General features: G+C 40.8%; 1 protein-coding gene across 2 annotated transcripts in view; it reads left to right on the forward strand.

Moving 5' to 3' along the window:
• The window catches only part of LOC110069273 (uncharacterized), a 44,662-nt gene that overhangs the window by 21,267 nt on the left and 5,794 nt on the right, over positions 1–17,601 (forward strand). For both annotated transcript variants that reach the window (XR_016205845.1, XM_089284082.1), the window contains exons 29-67: positions 270–323; positions 1,079–1,132; positions 1,324–1,377; positions 2,143–2,187; positions 2,490–2,543; positions 2,655–2,699; positions 3,364–3,417; positions 3,702–3,755; positions 4,220–4,273; positions 4,535–4,588; positions 5,080–5,133; positions 5,470–5,514; positions 5,624–5,668; positions 5,796–5,849; positions 6,349–6,402; positions 7,145–7,198; positions 7,979–8,032; positions 8,568–8,621; positions 8,737–8,790; positions 9,661–9,714; positions 10,021–10,074; positions 10,757–10,810; positions 11,123–11,176; positions 12,267–12,320; positions 12,720–12,773; positions 12,884–12,937; positions 13,018–13,071; positions 13,191–13,244; positions 13,348–13,401; positions 13,675–13,728; positions 13,871–13,924; positions 14,673–14,726; positions 15,112–15,219; positions 15,333–15,386; positions 15,945–15,998; positions 16,363–16,416; positions 16,647–16,700; positions 16,828–16,881; positions 17,323–17,358. Coding sequence is in view for 1 of the 2 variants with exons in the window: in XM_089284082.1 (XP_089140208.1) it covers positions 270–323; positions 1,079–1,132; positions 1,324–1,377; positions 2,143–2,187; positions 2,490–2,543; positions 2,655–2,699; positions 3,364–3,417; positions 3,702–3,755; positions 4,220–4,273; positions 4,535–4,588; positions 5,080–5,133; positions 5,470–5,514; positions 5,624–5,668; positions 5,796–5,849; positions 6,349–6,402; positions 7,145–7,198; positions 7,979–8,032; positions 8,568–8,621; positions 8,737–8,790; positions 9,661–9,714; positions 10,021–10,074; positions 10,757–10,810; positions 11,123–11,176; positions 12,267–12,320; positions 12,720–12,773; positions 12,884–12,937; positions 13,018–13,071; positions 13,191–13,244; positions 13,348–13,401; positions 13,675–13,728; positions 13,871–13,924; positions 14,673–14,726; positions 15,112–15,219; positions 15,333–15,386; positions 15,945–15,998; positions 16,363–16,416; positions 16,647–16,700; positions 16,828–16,881; positions 17,323–17,358 (2,106 nt within the window). In the remaining variant the exon portion in view is untranslated. The remainder of the gene's footprint in view (positions 1–269; positions 324–1,078; positions 1,133–1,323; positions 1,378–2,142; positions 2,188–2,489; positions 2,544–2,654; positions 2,700–3,363; positions 3,418–3,701; positions 3,756–4,219; positions 4,274–4,534; positions 4,589–5,079; positions 5,134–5,469; positions 5,515–5,623; positions 5,669–5,795; positions 5,850–6,348; positions 6,403–7,144; positions 7,199–7,978; positions 8,033–8,567; positions 8,622–8,736; positions 8,791–9,660; positions 9,715–10,020; positions 10,075–10,756; positions 10,811–11,122; positions 11,177–12,266; positions 12,321–12,719; positions 12,774–12,883; positions 12,938–13,017; positions 13,072–13,190; positions 13,245–13,347; positions 13,402–13,674; positions 13,729–13,870; positions 13,925–14,672; positions 14,727–15,111; positions 15,220–15,332; positions 15,387–15,944; positions 15,999–16,362; positions 16,417–16,646; positions 16,701–16,827; positions 16,882–17,322; positions 17,359–17,601) is intronic.

Genomic DNA, 17,601 nt, shown 5'->3' on the forward strand with positions numbered 1-17,601 from the left:
AATTTAAAATACACTTGATTACTCTTGGGAAACAGTTGGGTTTGTTTTCTCTTGAATCTGGATATTTCCAACAATTGCGTAATTGTTGTCCTCCAGGGCGACGTTTAGATTTAGCCATTACCCCGTGACCATAAATCAACCAGTAAGAACGCGCGTTAGATTAAACTTAACTCCAGCTATATAACAATGTGGTTTATTTGTTATCATTAACTGGCATGGATATGAAGTTTTCCAAACGTCAACTTTCCGTGTCCTTGTACCATTTGTAGGGAGCGACTGGTGACCTTGGCGCGCAAGGCATCATGGGAATAGTTGGTTCCAGGGTGAGTATCAAAGATACCGTAAACTGCTGCTTATAAGCCCCCCCGGCTAGACCCATCTACCTGTAGACAAAAAATACATCCGGTTTTAAGTCCTCCTCGGATGTAAGCCCCCCTTTAGTTTTCCTTGTCTTGTATTCGTTTTATTCTGATGTTTTCAGGCCTAATTACCAGTAAATGAATAGCCTTTTTCGATCAACATGTACAGCTATAGCTCGTTAACGAAACAGTTTTTTTATTCCGGTTATAATCCCCCTCGGATATAAGCCCCTCCTTTTATAAACCCATCTAAAATTCCTGGCGAGGTTGTACCAACCCAGGGCTTAAAAACGGCAGTTAAGGGTATATCTAAGATGCCTTTTTCGATGTTGCTTTTTCAATAACAGCATGTGTAGCATTCTACATAACACCACTTAAATTAGTCTATCGGCATCACTCTATCAGCATCGATCAGGAACCTCTCTAAATGGTGTCCCGATCGTACAGTAGTGATCGGAAAATTCTGAATCTCGGTTATCGCAGCCCTAGATTAACCAATTAATATCGCAAACTTTCTTTAGGCTAAGATATCTAAGATGATGTTAGTTTGAAGATTACAGAGGCGTTTTGGAGGAGGATGCGTGTTGGGGGGGGGGGGGGAGGGGGAGGTTCAGTGAGTAGTGCTCCGATAACTCTAATGCTAATAAGCGGCAGTTTAGGGTATGCTAGTTTTGTGCTCATGAGGCTTTTAGTTGCTAAAGATGTCGACCACTTTACAGGGCAAACCCGGACCGCAGGGAACTATGGGACCTCCTGGAGAACGAGGTATCAAGGTTGGTAATTTTGGTTAATTTTCATTTGTATTTTATTGGAATTTATGGTGCATCGCTTACAGTGTTGATATTTGATTCAGACTCATTTTTTCCCAATGTACGGTCAAGTGTTTCATATGTTATTTTAACTTGAGCATTGATTCCGATTTTCTTTTCTGGACGTTTTGTTGACGTTTAAATTATTCTTCCAGGGCGTGCCTGGAATGGAGGGACCGCAGGGACACTCTGGAAGACAAGGTGAAAGGGTATGTTTAGTGTCAAAGAATTGAGGTTCTTTTCACAGTGAATGATGATAAAAATGTTAATTTAATGTTTTAAGACAAAGATCGAAGCATAGATATGACAGTAGAGACCTCTAGATCCGTCAACGAGTACGACTTTGACCGCAATTTCTAAGAGAAAAATACTTAGAGACATATAACTGAACTAGTAAACACGTTAGCTTTAGATTTGTGCGCTATTTCTTGGTCTGGCATCACGGACATGAGATGATTGTAAAGATATATCTCTACTCATCTTTTGATGTCTTGATTTCGTCACGCGCGCACTCTTTTGTTATTGGTAAATCTATGGTCAAAGCTACCTAGGCAGCGTCCACACTATCCCGAAGAAATTTGAAAACGCAGCTTTATTTCTACGGCTAGGCCTACCGTCCACACTTATCTGTCACGAAAACGAAAATTTGAAAAAAGCCGGCTTTTCGATTAAGTGTGGAAGGAAACTATTTTGAAAACGGAGCTTTTCGAAAACGATGTAGTCACGGTTACCATTTGATTTCCAGGTCCGACCGCTGATTGTTGCGTTTTCAAGTTCCTCCGGCGTGGTATGGACGAAAAACATTTGCTGCGTTTTCAGAGTGAAGCCTCCGTTTTCAAATTTCTCCGGCGTAGTGTGAACGGGGCCTTAAATGCGTACACCTCTGATCTTGAAACATAACGACGACGAAAGAATCGATTTTTTTGCCATTAACGTTGCCATTTTAAGCACCAGATGATATTTTATCTTTATAGGGAGACTCGGGAGATTACGGAGTTCGTGGGGTTCCTGGAGAACAAGTAAGTTGCCAGCAGCGACGACAGCGACATAAACAAACATTTATTTTCCCTTTTACGCTTAATCCAGCCCAAGTTCAAGAGAGACAGCTAGGGCAGTGTTTGTAAAACAATTAAAATGCAAAGTCAATGCTAAAAGAATCATCCCCAGCCTGCAAAGAAAGTCCAAATACAAATAAGCTATCCAAAAAATACCGCAAAAGTTTTCATTAGGATAAGTTTGGAAGACTGTTATCGTTTGAGTTCTACGTAATGAGCTTTGTTCCAAAAGGTTTTTATTTTTCATATATTTTTTTGTCCAATAGGGAGCGCGTGGAGTGACTGGAAGGACAGGTAGATCTGGCTCGCCAGGTTTACATGTAAGTCTTACAAACCTTATTTATATGAACGTGCTGTTTGATTTTGTCATCTCCTTTTTGTTATGATATAATTCGTGGGGGCCACTTTTTGATGTACCTTTTTCTTTACAGGGCGAAGAAGGAGATTCTGGCAAACCCGGTAAAGATGGACCCCCGGTAAATATCGGTCTCTAGACTTTATTAAGTTTGTTTTGAAGTTCTCGGTATGGTAGACTCTTTGCTCTTTGTGCAGATTCAAGGACTGTGTGTACTTAGGATAGCTGTGTAGTGTAGTTGCTAAAAAACATGTGGGACGCTTGTTAATCCATCAATTTTTTTTAATGTTTGCTCTTTTAAGCAACATACATACAAGGCAAACAAAGGCCCTTGTTCCTTGGTTTGCGCTTCATCGGTTCGCTTGACATCGGCCTCGAGACCTGATTTGCGGTTCGTCGTGTCGTTGTGTGTCTTATGGTTTGTTACATGTGTTAATTGCTGTTGATTTGACGAAATAAAAGTAAAAAACCGCACCAGCACCAATCATCAAGACATTAGCGTGGACTATACAGTCACGTTTTGGCATCTAAATAAATAGAAAAAAAGAAAACAGAAACAAAAACAAAAATAAGTGAACAAACAAACAAACAAACAAACAAATAAGATGTAAAGACGTGCGCACAAAAGTAATCCATGATTTTAATGTGACAAAGGTATAACAACAACAATTTATTTCGTGCCTTTGCAATATTAAGAATTGTTAACAATTTACTCTGTTAAAATCTCGCTGTAGTCAAATGAAACTTTTCTAAGATATGATTGTTATTGACTTGCTGTATTTAAGGGTGTCCCTGGCGGCCCAGGAACTCAAGGCCCCATGGGAATTAAAGGAGAACAGGTACGTTTGACAACAACTTTAGTGAGTTACGAAGATTAAACAACAACGGCACATTGTCCGGGCAAAGAGAAAATGATGAAGATCCTGATGACGATGAAGATCACAACGATAACGACGACGACGAGGATGATGATGACGATGGTGTTGTTGATAATGATGATGACGAGGATGAGGACGAGGATGACGATAGCCATAGCGATGACGATAACGATACCGATGACAATGGCGATTTGATGTTTTATGATGATAATGTTAATGGTTAAATGATGTTGATTTTATTTTAGGGAAAAGCTGGTGAGATTGGCGAGCAAGGAGAAGCTGGGCTCGAGGGACCGAAGGTCTGTCTAGCAGCATTAAACATTTTTTATAAAATGACGATGGAATTACCTTTGTTCTGATTGGTTGTCCTGCCTGTCTTTACGAGCTTTCTTAATCTATATGAGTAGTCATTGGTCCACGATTCAAGTTCACCCAAATTTCCTGCTACTCTTAGACTTACCCTCATTTTTGCGTCAGGTTTGGCCGAATCACAAGTACTATGGGTATTAATTGCATTTTTAGTGCGTTCTGACTTGTTTCTTATCGTAAATATTTCGGCAAAATTGTCGCTAGCTTTACATTATATACAATTAGACACATTGTTCTGGGGCAACATAGCCCAGGACAGTTGTAAGAAAAGAGGTCACTGGAATGAGAAGGTAACATAGCGAAGACTGAACAGAATGGCGAGGTTTTACGACGAGAAAATAATGTACGTATCGTAAACAGAGTGCTTTTTTGGTTTTCTCCTGCTTCTTTTTAGGGTAGTCTTGGGCCCACTGGAACAATCGGAGCGCCTGGACTTCCTGGACAGCAGGTAAACGAAGCCTGAGCAAACGAGTGGAAATTTTAGCCCCTCACTTCCGGGATCACGTTTTTCGTTGCAATTTGGAATTGCAATTTGGCAATATACATGATATGATTATGGTTTTGTTAAAATGCTGTGGACACTCAGATTAAGCCACAATTTCATTTCGAATCGACAATGGGTTAAAATAGAAAATGTTCACGTTATATACGGTAATTTGTTGCATAAAGGCATAGAAAATAAACTAGCTTTAGTTCTGTTGTTTGGCAGGGGCCAGGTGGAGAGCTCGGTGAAACTGGTGAACTGGGGGTGCCAGGCGAAGTGGTGAGCTGCTAAATATATACGGCACAATAACGTCCATTATACAAATGCTGTACTATTCCTTTCTCCTTTCTTTCATCTGCTGTGTAGAACAGATCTAACAAGGCAGGAGGATGCAGCGTGGCCGAGTGGTTAGGGTGCCGGACTTGAAATCCGCAGATCGCGGGTTCAAGTCCCGTTCTGACCACTTAACTGGAGTTGTTTCTTGTTTCAACTCCTCTGTCATGCTTGTAAATAGCCAACTGGTCTGCCTCCCGCCAGTTGGGATTTTTAAGCTTATCATGTTTATTTGAAAGATTTCTTTTTTTTCTTTCAGTTTAAGTGGCATGCCTGAGAACCAGCTAGTTGTAGCTAAGAGCATCGACCACTTAAAACATTCAACATCTAACATCTAACACAATAAATGTTTCAAGACTTCCATCAGTCTTTCCGCTACCCGCTGACCTTTTTACATGTGTAAAAACAAACAAACCGAATTTCTTCTTCTTATTTAGGGATTATCAGGGTCTCCTGGCTCAACCGGGCAAGATGGAACTCCTGGGGCAAAGGTAACCATACAAACAAAACAGAATGGATAGAACACGGCGTCGATTCCTTTCCTTTTATTTTTAACTTAATTCTCAGGCGTGAGCAACATTGAATCTCTCCCTGCAATGCTAATAAACGGGCGGGCAAGCCATCAACGCGATATGTTGTTTTAGAGTCGCTCGATATTGTGTTGTTTTAATCTCTTGTTTCGTTGAGCCATTAATAAAGAACATTGGAAATGGTGCAGCTCGCCATTTTAGTGTAGCACCAAAACTGCAGAACCAAGAACTCAGACTAAAAGCTGAAATAAAAGAATTGTTCATATATTAGTGAAACCTTTTTAAATTTCATTTCAGGGTTCTAAAGGAGACGACGGCCTCAATGGTATCCCGGGAAGTCGGGTAAGGAAGTCTTAAAAATAAAATTACTACCAATGGTATTTTTCGCATATGAGGTATCATAGCACTATTTTTGGTGGACTGAAAGTTTTCTTTCGTTTGATTCTTTCAGGGTTTCGTAGGAAAATTTGGTGACAAAGGTGTTGGTGGAACAGTTGTAAGTTGCACAAAGCCTGTGTTTTTCTTGCTCATTTCCTTCACAAGGTTTCGTTGGACTGTTTTTTTTTAAATTAAGCATTTTAGATTCTTTTGTTTGTTTATTTCTTGCTGTTGTTTTTATCAAGGGTGCACCTGGGATATCTGGTGAACGCGGTGACCAGGGCAAACCTGGAAGAGCTGTAAGTAATGAAAAAGCAATCACATGCATTTGTCTCTTTTGTTCCAGGTTTCAAGTTTACTTTTTTCACAGCTTGCAAAACATCCTTGCCTCGCCCACTCCCCTGTACGCCCGTCGGCTCTAAGAGCGGCTACAAAGTTCCTCCACTCCTGTCTGTCACGTGCATTTCTCTCGTTGACTCCGCAGGTGCAATTTAGGCTTTGCAAAACATGATAAGGCTCAATTTCCTGACATTTTGAGGTCCTGCATCCTTTAATAGATGAAATCCAAACTTTCAAAACAAATGAAATTCAAATCAAGTCCAGCTAAACTGCAACGCATTCTGCAGCACAACTAAGCGCAGTTGACTGTAAGGATATACAAGGCAATGAATTTTACGTTTCTGCTATTCTTTTAACTTCCCGACTATCAACGCCCAATTCTTCTGTTGTGTTTAAGAAATGCTTATCAAATCTAAAACCATTGTAAGATTTCAGTTAATTTTCTTTTCTCTTTAATAGGGAGCTCCTGGCCCGGTCGGGGAACCTGGGTTACAGGGTCCTATTGGGCGCGTGGTAAGCAGTTATCACTCTGCTTGCATCTAAGAGAGTAAAAAAATTGTTGACAAGAATGGTAGTTGCGTTGTATTTTTCCATAAGTATTTTTTTCTTTTCAAACCAACGGCTGAATCTAGAGAATTGGTGTGTATTTTGGTGTCTTCTTTTAAACAACAACCTCAAACTCTGTTTTCTAGTTGCTTTCACAATTTGATTTGTACTTGTCGGTTCTAGGGCAGTATTCAAATGAGTGTTCGTAAGACCAAAACCAAACCGTAGTAAAACCAAATTAAAGTAATTACCTGATTACTTTCGACGTTCAATTGAGAACCCTTCTAGCCATGGTGTCTGCGGACTAAAAGGGGATCAGCCGTAGGGGACACAATTAATATTTCGTAGCTTTGGACTGACAGTAAACATTTGTACGGAACTCTAATATATTGGGTGAATTTATACGCTTATATTGTGCACGTGAACGTGCAGAGGAAATTCAGTGACGGACCGAGGGGAGGGGCCCGTGGGGCCCGCTCCCCCCTACCTTATTTTGGGTTAAAAAAAGAAACGCAGAAGGAAGAAAAACCGGCAGGGCAAGCCGGATCCGCCACTGAAATTCGAGGTATTTGTAACACTCTTTCATTAAACTCATACGTGTTCTTCTCGTACGTGGTCATGAGTTTATCGCGACGTGACTATTCAGCGAGGTTCCAAGTTAGTTTTTCTAGCATACTGTTATTTTTATTTTGCATTCTCTCCTTCCCAGGGTTCGTTAGGTCTGTCTGGTCCGTCAGGAGATGCTGGCTCTAAGGGTGAAACGGTAAAGTTATCATTATGTATTATAGACTACTAACAAACCAGATAAAAATCAAAGTTTGCTTTCAGCCAGGACTCTCTTACATGTAAAAGGTGACCAACAATTCCACGTGGCAGTTCAAGATCTGCCATAAAGTGGCTACAAATTTCCATGTAAAAAGTTACCTTTTTCGTTTGGAGTGTTGGCTTGTTGTAAAGTTAGCGACAGTTTCTTGGGAGTTTCTATGACGACGCCTGGACATCCCACTTTCAAGGGTAGCAAATAGTTCTAAAATACACTTGTATAGTGATAAAAATAGTGTTGCTTTATGATTAAAATTGATCTGACAAAAAAAAATATTATGTATTTATGTCAATATTTAGAAGTGATGAATTGACCGTATAAATGATCTCCAGTAACTTGCGATAGTTCGTAAGTAAACTTTAGTGCCGAAATTTAAAAGAGTCGAGAAATAGAATCGAAAAATGAGTTTAAATTCACAAACCTGGGTATTGTGAAATCAAACATGGTTCTGTCGTAAAGTGGTCAAAGGTTTTGGTGGAATATTTGTAGTATATGATCAGCTATAAGCTGAAAATTTAGTTTTCTCTGTTGAACTACAACAATATGGACCAGGCTTTCCCACTTGGGTGAGACCTGGCATGGAAGCAGCACCGTATTACACTACAGTCGACAGCTTCGCAGTTTATCTTATCCAGGATAAACCAGCCGGGCGACTCGTTTGTAAGAGGCTAGATCATAGGCTAAAAGACGTGACTTACTCTGTTGTTGTTTATTATTTAGGGTGTCAGGGGAGCCCACGGGGCCCGCGGCAAGAGAGGATCTAACGGAAAACCAGTAAGTCATCTATTCCGGCTTACTCATGCAGGAAAGTTTAGATCACGGTAGCGAAAAAATTTTCATATATACAGTGAAATTCCGTTAATACGGTCACAAACGGGCCATGAAAATTTGGCCGTATCACCGGGGTGGCCGTATTAACACTCACGACTGGTCTAAATTGAGTGACGTCTTAACAGATCATGATATCTCAATTGCACTTCTAAACGACTGTGTTTTAATAAAGATCTGAAATGCAGATATAATTTAACAAAATTGAAACTGTGATCAGTACAGACAATATTAACAAAGGAAAGATGACCATAACTGGTTTGAGTGGCCGTATAAACGGGGTAAAATTATAAAGGATTATACAGGTGGGGATTAACGGGTTGGCCACATTAACGGGGTGTCTTTATAAGAAAATGTATGGACGTTTCGCCGGGACAAAAAAAGTAGCCGTAATAATGAGGTGACCGTGTTAACGGGATGACCGTGAGGCGGGGTTCCACTGTTCCATTGTTTGTTAAACAACATAAATTGTTATTTGCAGGGAAACGACGGCCTGCCCGGGTCACGTGGAACCAAAGGAGACAGCGGAGAGAAGGTAAGAAATCAGAAGAAAAGGATCTCAATAAGAAATAGCTTTCTTGTCTTGTGAGGCGTTGAAGTGTTGAGCCAATCAGGTGGATAATTCTAATTGTGCCCGTGTTCCTTATAAGGGAATGGCTGGTGAGGTCGGTCTTCCAGGAATGCCGGGAGGCAACGGTGATGCGGTAAGTAATCAACAAAAACTTGTTATTTTGATTTTGCTTATTTGTTAGCGAGTGCTTTTTGGTTCATTTTCTATTTGTTATCTATCAGCGACGGCTTTTTTCGTTTTCCGGCCGGGGTCGCACTTAGCTTCTAGTTGTTCGAACTGTCCGCCATATCAATGATCACCCACTAGATAACTTTAGGCTCATTTACACGACTAAAATTTGTTGGCATGGCTCGGATAAAAACGAACGCGAACTCAAAAAAATATCACTGACCCGCTGTTTACTGTTTAATGATTCCTCATTAGTGCGCATGCCGCTACTTCATTGAAACATGCAAACGAGAAGTATTTGAAGTTTCTCGATACTTGTGAAGAAAAGAGAATTCGAAAAACAGCCTTGTCATGGTCTTCTCTCGAAAAGAATAGAAAAAGGCGAAGATACAGAATGTCTCACACCGGTGGAGATTGTGTGGCCTGTCACCCCTTACCAATACTCACCAAATGGATGAAGGCTCATCGCAAGAAACTGAGTTGGGCACGGTAAATCGTGTACACCGCACACTTATCAGAGCCGGGTAAGGTTTTCTGGTACGCGTGCCAATTTCACCCGTGCTCGGACTACCTCTCTAGGTAGTCCAAGCACGGGTGAAATTTTGGCTCGGGACGGATGAGGCAAATTCGTTTAGACGACAAAGTGTATCCGTGCGGAACTTTTTTTGGTTTGCGTATCATTTTTATCCGAGCCGTGCCAAACATTTTCTGTGTAAAAGTGTAAATGGCCCTTTGGTTTTCTTTCTTAACACTTAGCCACTAAATAAATATTTATCTAGTTGATAGAGTATCCACCCTATGAACAGCCGAAACGTGAATGTTTTCTTTTTCTCAGGGCCCTCAAGGTGATAGAGGAATTCAGGGCGGTATTGGATTTGAAGGACCGGAGGTTAGTGGAACAGCTATAAATTTTCAGTTTAATTTCTAAGTAATAGTTTACTTCTCATACCAGTGTTTTTGCTTGTTGGAGGGTATTGAAACTGACGGTTTGAGGTGTCGGGTCAGTCAATGGCGCAGGCCTTATCTTGGAAGTAACAACGCACGCGTGAGCAGAATACAACAATAGGAAAAGCAACCTAGAAAATCAACAACAACAAGAGCAACAACAAAATTAGCTTCAAGGAAACTGACTTTTGAGTGTATTTATTTCATATTATATTTCGTTTTGTCATTTTGTTAAGTTCTCATTTTTCAGGGAAATTCTGGGCCTGTTGGAAGCCGAGGACCGCTGGGCAATTCGGGAATTAAGGTACAGTGGAAAGAATGTTTGGCGCCCGCTTAGAACGCCATAACAAAATTCTTTTCCAGCGATTGCCTAAAACTGTGTTCAAGTAGTAACATAGTTAATCAATGCTGCCGCAAACAGCAATTCTGCAATTAGAAATTCAAGAGGGAAAGGGGAAACTCGCGATTCTGTTCAGCATCTACCAGAGGTTGCAAACTACACCGTCTTTGCATTGATTAGTCAACGGACGTATTGCTAAGGGTTTGATTGAACCAGACCAATGATTTAAGCGATAGTGAGAGCACTTGTTCTGTGGTTACATAGCCTCCCTTAAACACGAGCGGGATTCGGAGAATTCGAGACAGTTATGCAAACATGTCAAGCAGTTGAGAATTCTCGCAACCCTCCCCCCCCCCACCCCGCCCTGTTTATATGAGGCTATGTAAAGACGGAAAAAGTACTCTATTGCATTTGTAATATTTCTCAAAAATAAGCGTGAATCTAAAACGTCACAACCGTGTTTACATATTGTCTTTTAAACACAGCTATCGACCAACGAGAGCTCGCAGCATCTCAGCTCAGGTTTTTTCCAAAAGTCAATCGAAAACAGCTCAAGAATGACGAATAACCAGGGCTGATAGTTCAACCACGAGAGCGAATATAACTTTTTGTTGATCTTTATCAGTCCTGTTATTATCTGTTACAGGGATCGTTAGGAGAACAAGGATTGGTCGGACCTGCCGGTGAAGGAGGACTTCAGGTCCGTGCTATACCACCGTGTTATATTTCCTCACACACCTAATATTTATACCAGTTTAACGTTGTATGTTGCTAAAACGAATTGTTTAGCCGACCTGACTATATCATCTAACTGCAGCGAATATCGTTCAGATAACGTGCGAGATGAGTACAAATATACAGTGATATTACATAGTTAGTTAGATGTTTTCATGTGTAGCATCGCTGTATATTTGTAGTCGTTGTTTATGGCTCGTGAAAACACGGCACAACTCGTAAATATATGCAGCGATACTGTACATTAAAACATCTAATAAAATATATATAATTCCAGGGTGTTCCAGGAAATCTTGGCATAAAAGGCGTGCGAGGTGATCGGGGACCATTGGTAGGTACAGTAACTCTAGCTTGACGTATTTCACTTGAATGTCGAGAGTAATTCGCGTTTGCGTTGGTCTTGTATCTCTCCGCTTTGTGATTGGTTTAAAAAAGATTGTTACACTTTCTCAACCAATCAGAAACTCAACCAAAACCAATCGTGACTTGCTCGGACACGTTTCCCCACGGCCCGCCCTAGCCAGACGTATTTGCTTCGAGTTTTGATCGACCCACTTAATTGTCTGTGTCCTTTGGGACTGGCCAAAAAGTGATTACTTTTGTTTTAATTGATTCTATATTACTCTAGTGAAAACCATTCTCTTATGATTTGTTTTCTTCGGTTTCGCGTTTGCTGGCGTCTGCAAAATTTCTTGCTGTGTCAAATCGTGATTTACTCATGTGACTCAGTTCCCTTGTTCTGATTGGTTTATAACAATCAGAGCAAGGGCCGTAATGGTTTAACGGCAATCATTAAATGCAGTTAAAACTTATTTACAAACCATTTTCAGTTAGGAGTGACTTTTCGAATGTCCTTTTACTCTGATGACAGACGAGAGAGTGGTCTCTTAATTTCTATTGCCTTCTTCTTCGTCTTCAAATGTTAAAACACACAGTTATATATAGATACATTTCCTCTCATTAAAAGCGATACAGGTTACTTGCAGAAATATTCACCAAGGTGCTTTCCATTATGCCAGACCGACCGGTCAGAAACCAGCGGGACTAACCAAAGAGAATGGAACGACATTTTCCGATCAAACCGGGCCAACCGAGAGGAATGGCTCTTATTATTTTCTCTTCCTTTCTCGTATCCACCACTTAGTTGAAATCTACTGAAGAGAAGAAGGGCAATGAACCGGTTTGTCAAAATGGAACGGCAAATTTCAGTCTGACCGGTCCCAACGATAAAACTGGACCATCTCCAGACACCACCTCCAGAGGTGCTCCCGAATATTGCAGTTGGATGGAACCGAAACGGACCTTTCCATTTGACTTTCCGAAATTTTTGGCATAATGGAAAGCACCTTAGAAACGTCCCGTTCTAAAAGGAAAAACATCATTAAATAGCCGGTTATAATTTATCTTTGCACATCTTTCAGGGCGGCACTGGAGCACCAGGCGATATGGGGCCTCAAGGACTAATCGGAGATTCGGTTGGTACTTAATCTTTTACAAACAGGTTAAGACGAAATCCGATAGGAAATCGAGCAATTTCAGTTTTTAACGGACAAAACCCTTGTACCATAATAACTTTAAGTATATTACAGTCCTTTTTGAATTTTCTAAAAGTTAAAGATACAAACAGTTGCCTGAGATAACACCAAAAACAATTTCCCAAGGGAACTCAAGAAAATACATTTAAAAATTAGGGAAAGGTTTGATCGGTATGCTGGGGCAGTGATAAAATCTAAATGCTAAAGTAGTAACAACCTACATATGGTGGTCTCGCAGTGCTCCTGAACTTTAAAAACAAAGGACAGATTTACAACGGCTCTGCATTCTCATGCAGGAACAACCTTCACTTTAAAATATACTTCTATCTTTCTTATTAGGGAGAATTGGGTGGCGCTGGGAGACCGGGGCCAGATGGAAAGCCTGGAGAATCGGTGAGTGATTGACGGCGAGCTAAAATTATTGTTTAGTTGTTGGTTTTAGTTACGTGGTAGATTTCTGAGTTATTGTTTGTTCCTGATTTGCTTTGGTCTGACTTTTTCAGGGATCACGTGGTGACCGGGGATTGCCGGGAAGTAGAGGAGAAGATGGAAGACCAGTAAGAAAATAATCATACAAGTTAAGACGCTTGTTTGCTTTGGGAATGCTCACTGGTTACTTCTCTCTGTCACGCGATAGGGTTATCCTGGACCAAACGGTGTTCCTGGTAGCACGGGAGATAGTGGTCTGCAGGTTAGGCTTCAGAAACAGTTATTTACAATGCGCACAAAGTGACTTATGAGGTTCGCTATAAGCATCCTTTGTAACCTGTCTGGACACACTGAAGAAGCATCTTTCTCCTTTGTGAACAGGGTCAGCGGGGTAACGCGGGACCTCCTGGGTCAACTGGACAAAGTGGACAACTGGTGAGCATGAAATGGCGAAGTAATTACTCAGAGACATCAGTTACTAATTTGATTATCAGATTATTTTCGTACCTTAAATGATATTGATGTTGCTCTTTATCAGGGTCTTCCTGGATTGATGGGCAGTAGGGGTATCATCGGGGAACAAGGCTCCAAGGTAAGAAAAGAGGACCATGCACTCCTAAGACCTCTGCCACGTGGAATCTAGCTTTATTCCTTGTTGTGGCAACAGTTACGTAGTACACCAGTTGAATGTCTCTTAAGTGGTGTTTTGGTAGGAGGAGAGGAGAATATAGCAAGATAGGAACCTGGAGATTTGTACTTAAAGTTTTATTGCGGTTTTGGTAGATACATTTTGCTTGCACCTGCGATGCATTGATATTCATATACCGAGAGGTCCGCCAATGATGTCGCACTTTACTCTAAACAGGGTTATATAGGAGCACCCGGAGCTAGCGGTAAAGATGGAGAAACTGGGAAAGAGGTCTGTATTTTTTGTTTTTGTCATTTTTCCCAGTACGATACGCATTGCAGGGAATCGAATGAGTTTTTATTGGATTTGCCTGGGTCACAGATAGATAAGTTAATTTTAAACTCGCGTGGATTATTTATTTTTGACGTTTCAGGGTGTGGTTGGTTTGCCTGGACAAGCGGGTTCTCCTGGTGACAGAGGAAACGAAGTAAATATCTGAAAAATATTTGTATTAATACACGTACCCTGTTACTTGGCGTTAGGCTTTAAGGGATAACAACATTGTAACTGATTTGATTTTGACAAAGTACATTGCATTTTAGCGTGAAAAATATTTTAAGCTTTAATGGGATTCAAACCCAAGGCCTATACGACACCAGTGGGTTGCTCTACCAGTTTGTAGGCTCTAATGTCAACGCAGTCAGTCAGTCAGTCAGTCAGTCAATCAATCAATCATAAGGTTGGAATCCCCTTTTACCTTTTAATCCTTTTTCAGGCCAAAATAGCCATTTGCTAAATGCTTACATACTGTTAAGATCATTTTATTCATTTCGTGTTTCAACCGCAGTTCACATATACATCTTTCACATATCCACGACATGATATAAGCTGTGATTCAAGTAAATTTATCTTCATGTAAGCAATGGTGTTAATTATCACCAGGTATACATGTCTGGATTCATGAAAGCAGTGTTGAAGAAATCGGACCCTGCTTAAGTGTTTTTCTCGCAAGAGACTGCCTCCAAAGTAGAGGATATAAAAATTCAAAGGAATGTTTTTTTTTCCCCAACTTTCTTATCTTTCTTTGGTTCCTCATCTCTCTCTATTTTGTTCATCGCTTGGAGTGATTTTAACGCCTTTAAGAGTCGTGAAATCAAAGTGCATACGGGGGATTGACACGCTTTTCATAAATCCAGTCATATATATTTCATTACGTAAACAAGGAACTTTTTTAGGGTCGACCTGGACCTTCAGGACCTATTGGATTTCCAGGAAAAGACGGATTTAAGGTGGGATAAAAAGTTGTTGTTCTTCTCAAATGGTTGCAATACAAAATAGTTTTGTAGGCTGTTTTCCATGAAATGGTCGTTTACTTATCAAGCACATGAGCTAATGGTCAGAGATATATATAAGGAAATATTTTTCCGTGGAAAAAGGTCAGCTAATTGGAAAAACACATATAACTGCTCGATCCGCCATCATTGCTAAGGTCGAAAGCTTAATTCTCCCAACTTTTTGCCGGACATTTCCTTTAGTGTTGTAAGAATTTGACGTTGATTATGTTCTTCATCTCTGCAAAGTCGTCTGCTTGACAATGTCTTGATATTGCAAGGTAAAATAAGTTGTTGTTGGACCCCTCTTGATGAAACCTCAGAAAAATTGTTTCTCTAACAGGGCGAGGCAGGACAACACGGAGTTCAGGGCAAAACAGGGTTCCCAGGCAATCCCGGCTTACCTGGTAACCCTGGGGTGCGAGGAGGCATTGGACCGAGTGGTACAGACGTGAGTACATCAGAACAAACTGTAGTGTGGAGAAATAATACAACAGGTTTATAATTATTGTGTTAACTGCATTATACTCGATTAAAAGAAAGTCTGGCTTCTTTATTTTTCAGGGAAAACCTGGTCAGACTGGTGATCGTGGACCAAGGGGAGCAATGGGAGGAACAGTGAGTGTGTATAACGTGTTACTCACAAAGTTTCTCTTTACCTCGGAAGACTTATTTCCCCGTCCCCCCCCCCCCCCCCCCCTCTCTCTCTCTCTTTTCCTCTCTCTCTCTCTTTCTGGGAGTGCGTCTAGAAACCACCGAGAGCTACTGTCTACCATCCGCCTGCAAACCTTCTGTCTTCCATCAGAAACCTCCGGTGTCTAAATTATGCTTGCTCAAGCGACAAATTAGAAGCTACAAATTCGTCAACCTCTTTCCCCGGGTCTCTCATCTTAACGCCCCCCTCTTCGCTCGCTCCAGGGGGCGGTAAGATGAGAGACCCTGGGAACGAGGTTGCAAATTCGTGTTCGTCAATTTAATCACTGTCGAATTCTTAAAACGGCACTGTGCCTGATTGAGATCATTATTATTCATAGTATGCCCGTTAAACCAAGAGATTTCCACGGGTAAACCTCCCTCATCTCAAAGGTTAATTAATTCTTAAATTCTCGCATGGGGATGCAATGTAACCTGCAGTAGAGCTAGCAGTGCTATCGTTCGTTTTTGTTTTTAATTTAGGGAGACACTGGTGAGCCGGGAGGAGCAGGAGCAGTGGGAGTGGTTGGAGAAAAGGTGAATATAAATTACTGGGCATCTATTATACAGCAAGTACAACAAGTACTCTTTGAAGATTTCTGAGCCCACAGTCGTTGCTTACTCGCCTGTCTCGTTCATGGTTGTTCATCGTGCACATGAAGTTATGGACTGATATTTCCCCTCTTTTTTACGAAACCCTTTATTGTTCCGCGTTTTCCTTTCCTGTAAGGACGAAATACAACAGTGTAATTCGTATAGCGACTTATAGCGACAAAATGTTATCACAATTTTTGGAGTACTCTGCCTATTTCTTCTGAGGCGCAGTGACCTCATGGTTAGTGCACTCGTCTGTAATTTGGTTTCAAGATTCTATCTTTTCGATCTTTTCTTTTTTTTAAAGGGCGACCGCGGTGAACCTGGTCAGCAGGGCCCGCCTGGAGAATCAGGCCTAAAGGTAACATACAAAGAGCACTTTGATTGGCAACCTAAGCAGGTTGCACCACTAAGACATCGAGACATTTCGCCATGAGAGAAACCTCATGACCCCAGGGATTGCTTTGCATTAGCGGTCTCATCAGACTTACCACTAGTCGACATTCGGCACTAGCTAGTTCGAGTTACGAGCACTAGAAAGTGTAAGATTTTAGTTAAATATAAAGTAAACTTATTGCTTTCTTTCAAAAGGGACCGGAAGGAGCTGTTGGCAAGCGAGGAGACGTAGGGCCGGCTGGAGCAAGGGTTTGTAAACGATCAAAGACATTTAAATCTTGACTAAACATACACTTTTTATTTTTAAAAAAACAAACAGATGTTGTCTAGATGTGTTACAATGGTGTATATTGCACGTGCGAATTTTACCTCATAGGGCTCAGACGGATTGCAAGGATCTCCTGGAACAGAAGGTCCTCAAGGATTAGAAGTGAGTGTGTATTTCTTTTTTTTGTTATGTGGAGAACGAGCTAGTAAGCCCACATTTTCACTTTTTACTTAGATTTTTATTCGAGCTAAGTAAGAGTTGCTCAAAACACAAGCGAGGCGTCACTATAACTGACTACAAAAGAGTGTAGAAAACTAAGACACACCTTAGTTAAAAAAAAGCAGATTGGCTACAGAGACATATTCAGATGAAACAACAATCACATAATACTAAGTTATCAAAAAGACTGGACATATCTCAGACGAAGTAAACAACCTACTGAAATACACTATACAGCACGTTACGATAACAATACCATCAGGCCAGTTCCCGACAGTTAAAAGTTAATGTGAACCAAAACCAATCAGTTTTTTCTTTACGCCGAAGGTTCTCGCATCTGTATAGCGAGTCTATCACCTGTGTTTGATTATCTCTTGATTACAGGGCACTGAAGGGCCGCTTGGTTTTGCGGGAGAACGGGTATGAACGACTAGTTTGTTGGTCTTTGATTATCTTAGGATCATCTCCTTTTGAAGTCCGCGGAATTCACAACGGAATTTCATGTGGCTTCTAGCACAACAAAAAATTAAATGAACTATTGTTAAAATGTTGTGTCAAAACATAAGATTTATTGCATCCGTCTAACTTAATGACAACTACAAAACACTGAATGACATTTTTGTTTTCGCGATTCTTGGGTGCCCTATGTTTTTAAATACAATC

This window comes from Orbicella faveolata, unplaced genomic scaffold, assembly GCF_042242905.1.
Source record: "Orbicella faveolata isolate gen_17 unplaced genomic scaffold, um_ofav_v1 contig_13, whole genome shotgun sequence".
Lineage (NCBI taxonomy): Eukaryota > Metazoa > Cnidaria > Anthozoa > Scleractinia > Merulinidae > Orbicella > Orbicella faveolata.